This window comes from Patella vulgata, chromosome 3 (genome assembly GCF_932274485.2).
Source record: "Patella vulgata chromosome 3, xgPatVulg1.2, whole genome shotgun sequence".
Taxonomy (NCBI): Eukaryota; Metazoa; Mollusca; class Gastropoda; family Patellidae; genus Patella; species Patella vulgata.
In genome coordinates, this window is record NC_065881.2 from 43,341,054 (window position 1) to 43,349,490 (window position 8,437).

Here is an 8,437-nt window from a genome sequence, read left to right on the forward strand (position 1 = left end):
CTTTTTTGTCCCCCACCTTTCGAAGAAAGCAGGGGACTATAAAATGGGTTCGTCCGTCTGTCTGTCTGTTCGTCACAATTTTTAGGACACAATAACTCTCTTACTAATTGAGCTAGAATGTTCACACTTGGTAAAGGTGTTTATTAGGTCAATGCCTTGATGGAATTCGAAGATGAGCATTTTCTGCTTAGGGTAAGCAGAGATAAGCAATTTGATTGGTTGATGCTTTGGGACACGATAACTTTAGTTTTAATTAAGTGAGAGTGATGAAACTTGGTGTATAGTTTCATTACCTCACTACCTTGACTAAGTTTGATAATGAGCATTTTCAGCTCAGGGTAAACAGAGCGATAAGCAATTTGATTGGCCAAGACTTTGGAACACAATAACTCTCCTTCTAATTGAGCTAGAATGTTCAAACTTGGTGTGGGTGTTTATTAGGTGAATGCTTGATGGAGTTCGGAGTTTTAAGATGAGAATTTTCGGCTTAGGGTAAGCAGAGATAAGCAATTTGATTGGTTGATGCTTTGAGACACGATAACTTTAGTTCTAATTAAGTGAGAGAGAGAGAGAAATGGGGTTTAACGTCCACTCGACACAAACTAGGTCATTTCGGGACTAACATATGGTTTAATTTTATTTACATAATACGCTTGCGCGTAGGGGTCTTTAGCAGTGGGAGGAAACCGGAGGACCCGGAGAAAATAATTAAGTGAGAGTGAGGACACTTGGTGTATAGTTTTATCACATCAATACCTTGACTAAGTTCCATAATAAGCATTTTCTGCTGAGGGTAAGCAGAGCGATAAGCAATTTGATTGGTCGAGACTTTGGAACACAATAAATAACTCACCTTCTAGTTGAGATAGAATGTTCAAACTTGGTGTAGGCGTTCATTAGGTGAATACCTTGATGGAGTTTGATGATAAACATTGTCTGCTTACAGTAAGCAGAGATAAGCAATCTGATTGGTTGATGCTTTGGGACCAATAACATCGGTTTTAATTAAGTGAAAGTGATGAAACTCCCGAGTATAGATTCATTATATCATTACCATGACTAAGTTTGATGATGAGAAGTTTCTGCTAAGGCTAAGGATCGATAAGCAATTTGATTGGTCAAGACTTTGGAACATAACAACTCTGCTTTTATTAATTGAGGTAGAATGTTTAAATTTGATGTTAATGCTCATTAGGTGAATGTCTTGACAGAGTTCAATGCTTAACATTAGAACTAAAGCTAAACAGTGCTAAGCGATTTTATTGGTCGATGCTTTGGGACCAGATAACTTTGATTCTATCTGATAGAGAGTGATGAAACTTGGTGTATAGTTGATAATCGGTTTGATAGCTTGATACTTTTGAAAAAAATAAATGTGCGATTAATTAATATGTGTCATCTATTTATTTTGGGATTTCGGCGGGGACATCAGCCTCACTGTTGTCTTGTTTAACACACATTTTCATCTTGAAGCGAGAGCCTCAACCAGAATGTCAATACTTTCATGTTTCTTTTACATTGAAGCACATTCTGATTGAGTGCAAGTTTCTCAAGGGCATACGATCAAAACATATCCGTTGCCAGTCTTTAAATCAATTGTTTGCCCAACCAGGCCTATATTGTAGAATCCTAGACTTTTTAAAAGAGACCGATTTTTATAAACAATTTATGTATATATCTTGTTTTTCATTTTAAATATTTGTGTACATGAAGTTGTGATTTTTATTTTTAATTATTTAACATGCTTTGATATTTGTTTTTATTTGTGTACATGAATACTTTGTGATAACATATAGTTTGTCTGGTACTTTTCACCATATGTTTGGCGCAATATAGCCAAGTTGGGGCTGACGTGCCATAAAACTTTTTTTTATTCATTCATTCATTTTAAAGTTCCTGTCCAATGTGTTGTTCTTTAACTACTTCTGAATATGTTTCTATGAATGTTACAATTGAATCGCAGGTGAAAAAGAGGGCCAACATTGTTCTGCCTATGACACATTACTAATTTTTATTATTAATGGTTGGCATCTCTGCAAGAAAATCTCAGTTTACACATCCAATTTTAGAAATTTGCTTATATCATCTCATTTTGTAATGCCATGCTTTAGTTTTATTAGTCAGTTTATCATTAGCTTTTATACTAATTAAGGCTGATTTATATCCTGTTCTCTCTCGTAAATGTTCATTAGCCCAGTATAGGAGCAGAACAGTAGGACGTTAAACCCCATTTCATTTCATTTCATTTCTCTCGTAAATGAATAACCATCAAATTAGAATTCAATTCAAAGTCATCTGCCTGAGGTTCAAGTAATACAGTCCTACATTTCATTTCAAAACATGTATTACCATGACCAAAATGACCAAAGTATCGGTCTCAATTTGCAGACAACTTTGATGAAGATACAAAATGGATGTCTTCTTCAAATAAACCTGGGTCCGTATTCAAAGGTTTTCTTAAAATTAAGTAAAACTACTTAATTTAGGCACTTAAACATGTGTCTTACCTTAAATTGGTATTCAAAGGCTCTATTAATACATACACTTGGCTATGTGAAAAACTTAACTGCTCACTTAAAATATGGAATACCAACATTAGCCAATAAACATGAATTTTTAACTTATGGAATAACCTCCAAGTTATGTCCCCTTAAGAGCACCCCTATACTCTATTAAAATATTAGTTTTCATTACTAGGGAAATGTTTGTCGAAATATTGTATTGTATGACTATAATTTAAGATAAATTATGAAGGTTCATGTCCGTTACCGGAACAGTTGTTTTCGGGATGTTTTTCAAAAACAATAGATTTCAATAGCAGTTATCGAATAGTCATAGTGGTAGTATAATGATGGATATTGTACACTTTATTATAAAGAGTAGAAAAATTAGCAATACACAGGACTATTGGATTTGAAGTTAAACTGAAGAAATCATTCAGTGTTTGAGAAATTCATAGAAATTGTATTAATATTTTCTGAAATCTACAATGGAATGTCATCGCAATGTCAAATTTACAAAAATATTTAACACATCAAACTTTACTATATGACAGTCGTGGCAAACATGATTAAATAAGCAATACAAACATGGTAGATGATCAGGAAAAAAAACCTTGACCATTTTGGTGGTAGTAACCTTATACACTATTATGGCTCTACAAAATCAAAGGTGATGGTGAAAAAAAAACCCCAAAAATGTTTGATGCCAGCTACGCTCAGCGACATTGTCTTTGTTTCAATCTCAATTCCCTAACTTTTAAAATCGCCAGTACGAGCCTGCTACCACATTGTGAATTAGGGTTAAAAGAAGTCATTATAATCTCACTTAAGTTTAAGGTACCTCCCATAGGTCACTTAAAGTTAGGTGGATTTTTCTCACTTAAAACTGGCCTTTGAATACCACTAAAAGACTAAACACTTATAAGTTAAGGCAGCTTAACTTTATGGGAAAATTCGATACTTAACACTGCCTTTGAATATCACTTACCCGCAATTTACAGAAAGTTACGTATATTTAAGTGAAATGTAGTAGTTAAGTGAGTATCTTAGACTTAAGATATCCTTTGTATATGGATCTTGGACTTAAGAAATGCAAACTCATGTTCCTGTGTCTTAATTTTTTTCTAAAAATATCAATTGAAGAAGTGTTTTAATTGTGGTACAAAAATTAAATTGTTTAACTGTTAAAAAATGAAATGAAGTTCTCAGAATATATTTATATGTTATTTAATGTCTAATGGTATACCTACATATATTTTTGTAGCTGCTGGAAGTTCATCAGATCAGACTGGTCAACGCAAGAAATCTGGCTGGTTTAGAATAAGACTCCAAGATAAGCCAAAAGTATGAATAAATTTTAGACGTGTGTTGGTCAACTATGTAAGGGTTATACCTGAATGAAAGACACCCAACTTAAAAACCAGTTCATTAATTTTGCACGAATAACTAAACAGGCACAATTACATTATTATTGTTTATTTTGCACCTACCACATTAATTATTGTGCACATGATTATTAAATAATACAAATGAGTTTTATGAAGGATATGGCATTTAAATAAACAGAGGTTTATTATTTTTTCATTGTAGAAAACTAGTGATGATGAGAGAGAGGATGAAGAAGAGATGGATCAATCAGAAAATGCATCTACTACTGATGATGTCCACAATACTGATAATAATAGTGCTAATAAAACCAGTGATAATATTGACAATACCGATGACAATAGTGAAACCACAGCCAGTGTTAATACAACAGACGGTTCTAAATTACAAGATCAATTATGTGAAACTATTGAGGACACTGGCAACACTTCTAGTCCGTCAGATTCCAAGAAAAGATCTACACAAGATACAGAGTCCATTGAAAACCGAGTAGAAACAAACAAAAATAAGGATATAATCAAAGTACAAGCTACAACATCTGACACTGCAGCAAGTGAATTTGCAGATGGAGTTAAATCCACAATCCAAGATGGAAAAACAATAATTACAAGTAAAACTTGCACAGAAATGGAAACTGATGTTCCTTTACTTCCAAATTCTTCTGCAGCAGATACGGTCAGTCCATTGTCAGAAAAGGGGGATAACTCTTTTGATAATACAGGCAGTGCAGATGCAAATAAGTTAGGAAAGGAATCTGAACTACATAGTAAGGCAGCAGACATTGAAAAAATAGAAAGTAGCAGCCCTACTGAAGATTCCACCACAGAAACTTTAGTTGCGTTGGATGATAAAAAAAACAGTAATTCTGCAAGGGAAGAAGACATGAGCAGACACAGGGATTCTGGGTTGAGGGAAAAGTACAGTAATGATTCTAAGGAAGTACATGTAGACAAAGAAAAAATAGAAAGAAGCAGGCCCACTGAAGATTCTACCAAAGAAACTTCAGTCAAGTTAGATGTTAACAAAACCAATAATTCTAAAGGGGAAAAAGAAATAAGCAGACAAAAGGATTCTGGGTCGATGGAAAAGCACAGTAATGATTCTCAAGAATCTTCTGAAGAATCTAAACATGCCAAATATTCTGAAAGCAGCTCCATTGAAGAAACCCATAATCCAGAAGAAAATTCTGATAAACATGTTCTTGAGGAAGAGAGTGGGACTTCTGGTAGTAAAACTGCACCTGAGGAATCAGTGGAGAAAATTCAGTCTGACACTAAAGAAACAGAAAAGATTGGTGACAAAACTGTGGAAGACAACATTTTGAATAAAACTGACAGTAAAACAAATATTATAAACACAGATGATAATAAAACAAAAGATGGTGCATCTAGTTCTGGTGAAATGTCAACTCCTCAAGGAAGTACCCAGCCTGAAGAACCTACCCTCAATCAGTCATACATCACAGGTTCATCGTCTTTGGATAAAAACTGTGATCACTCGGATGGTGGCCACAATCGTCGCCACTCTTCTTCTGCTGAACAGTCTTCTGACAGAAGTCATGATTATAAAGATAAGGATAGGTCATATAAGCGTAGATCTGATGATTATAACAGAGATAGAGATCGTGATAGATCACGAGATTATCATCGTGATGATCGAGACAGAAAATATGATAGAGACTATGATCGTCATGGTCGTGACAGGTAAAACACATCTTAGAATGTTTTTAACTAGCTACTCTCCATTCCCTTTACCTAGCTACTTAGGCCAGATTTCCACCCATTTGTGTGTTTTTCAAAATAAAGTTTCATGAGAATATCCCAGAGAATGTTCTATTTATTTTGAAAATAATCAATATAAATTTAGCCAAAGTACCCATGTAGTCTATAGACTAACTACATGTATAAATATTCAGCAATGGGTAAGTCTCTAAATCTATTTTGTTTACAATGACCTGACCAATCAAATAAAATAATAAAACTCATTATGCTAAAGATATTCGTTGATTTTAATTGAAGTTGTCCAAAAAGAAAATTGTTCTGTAATCAAAGGGTTTTGATTTCATTGCAGAAGTCGAGAATATGGTTATCATGGTGGTCAGTCAAATAGAGGTTACAGAAGAGATGGCCACAGAGATAGAGACAGGAATCGAGACCGGGATAGAGATTACTATGACAACAGAAATTATGGTCGTCAAGGAAAAGGTCAGGGTCATCATGGTGGTTACAGAGACCGAAATAGTTATTATTAATATTGTAAATAAAAAAGCATCTCCAGTCAACATTTATAATGTAGGAATATGAATTAATGAAGCGATAGAAATTCACACACCATATACTGTTTTATTGTAAATAGTATGTTTTATAATTAATTTTTTTTAAAAAAAAAACCTATTAAATTTATAGTCAATTTTACAAAATTTGTAAATGATCATTTTTTATTGAAAAAACATATTCTGCATTTATGTACATAGTTATTACAGGTGTACTCAATATTATTTTTATATTAGAATTGCCTGTGTTTAAGAATGGTGAAATCTGAAATCAGAGATGTACTTATAGCTAGTATAAAAAGTTGTTTGTTGTTTTAATGTCTCTCTGTAAGTGTAAAAGTTGTTTTAATACTTTGCTAATGCTGTCCGTAGAGTAAATCCATCAAATTATGAATGGCCACAAGTTAGTGGTATTATTTTTTTTATTTCTTTCATTCTGATTAATTCTGTATGAAATCATGTAATTAGAAAATAAATATTGTAAATAATGATTTCATTGATTTTCAGAATCATCTTCCAAAATAATTACAAAAGCAAGTTAATTATTTAATTCACATTCATATTAATTATTCATTGTGGACTTTGGTATGATGCTGATTATGGATGTGTCACCTGACTTGTATATTTACTGTACTGTTAGGTTAATACACCTTTTTGAGGGGAATTTTATGTTTGTGTTAAATTTGAACAATGGATAGGATAGATGACATTAAATGTCTGGCTGGAAATTGTACAACAACTGAACTTTGATGTACAATTTATTATGCATGGCTTTTTAAAACATGTTGAATGTTATGACATTGTAAAGTTACAGTCTTCTGGCTGAAAAGCTACAGCTTAATCTCCATTCATACCATGTATTTAGAGTGTACTCATTTTTGTTTTGAAAATAGCTACAGGAATATTATATATCCAACTAAAGTTCTTTTTTTAAAATTTGACTTAGTCATATTAATAATTCTGCTGTCTGTGCATATCTGTATGGATAACTTTTACCATAATTCTTAATCTGTTTTCTTGATATATAATTTTGAATCACAAAGTGAAGAAAACAAGTAATTTGTAGCTGATACAGCATGCTGCATGCCATGCTATCCTTTGTCCATTTCATGTATTTCATTATTTATAAGCTAAGGATTAGCATGATTTAACACAGTTTAAACTCATAGAAATAAAACAAAACCTCAAGTGCCATGAAGGTAATAGTAGGTAAACCAAAATATAACAAGATATTTACTAAAAAATCTGTCATTAAGAAGGAAAGATGAAATCCTTTACTGCACATTGTTAATGGTCTAGTTTGATATAGGCAAGTATAATTTTGACTTCGACCAACAAATGTGCCCGTTTGAAAGGGTTTATACCTTAAAAAACACAAGCTTGAAGATAATTGCATTTTGAGCTTGTCCCTAGATAGCAAATAGTACACTGATGAAATTCTTGTCCCTAGATAGCAAATAGTACACTGATTAATTTTCAAACCATTTTTGACAGCATATCAAATTAAAAGTATAGTAATACAGGTAATAGCACTTCTAAAATCCATCCAGATTATATGCTGGGAATCAGTGTTACTTTAATTGTTGTTCGTTGTTTTAATCACCCCTGTAGATGCTATATGCTAATGCTATATATAATATTGACGAATGTAATAAATTGTAACAAAATTGTACACTGTGTTCACTTTCAACAAAGAGGAAAGGAAACTAATTATTTTTGTATAAGGGTGCACCACACACTGACACATGTATACAAATGCGACATAAAAAAAAAGAACTGTTAATCGCTCATTTAAACATGCATTATGCAAGAGCTAAATCTGATTATTGCAAGTCTTAATTTAGGTTTCAGATGTTATAGAAATTATAAATTAGATCTTTATTTAAACAACAAGACCAAAATCAACTCTGTAGACCCACAGATGGCCCGGCTACAGCTCGGATTTAAATAGGATTTCACTAATTGATTAAATCAAATAAGGGGTAACCTGATGAAAATACGTCAGTTAGATCGAGGCTAAATGATGGAGTGTACTTAGCGAGGCCGCTGTAAAGCGTTTCCGTATGCCATTGAAAACTTTACTTGATAATCGAGATAGGTAGGTGGAGTTAACGCCTGTCAATCAAACGATCGGCGAAGGTGACACATTTCGCTACCATTTCTAGGCAAATATTACAACGATGATAACTATGTTCAGAATAAAGTAATTTGACTGAATTTTTCAATATATTCTTCTTTCATCATCTACTTTTGAACTGTAATAGCAAGAATGGCCAAC

The 8,437-nt window shown here is 33.0% G+C and overlaps 1 protein-coding gene across 3 annotated transcripts in view; it reads left to right on the forward strand.

Annotated features, from left to right (window-relative positions):
* LOC126815458 (zinc finger protein 280D) overlaps positions 1–7,829 on the forward strand; it is a 33,826-nt gene extending 25,997 nt beyond the window's left edge. For 2 of the 3 annotated variants that reach the window (XM_050541103.2, XM_050541105.2), the window contains 3 exons: positions 3,766–3,845; positions 4,092–5,590; positions 5,958–7,829. In XM_050541103.2, the coding sequence (XP_050397060.1) occupies positions 3,766–3,845; positions 4,092–5,590; positions 5,958–6,138 (1,760 nt within the window). In that variant the 3' untranslated portion in view covers positions 6,139–7,829. The remainder of the gene's footprint in view (positions 1–3,765; positions 3,846–4,091; positions 5,591–5,957) is intronic. The other variant, XM_050541107.2, reaches the window with a different exon arrangement.
* The last annotated feature ends 608 nt before the right edge of the window (positions 7,830–8,437 follow it).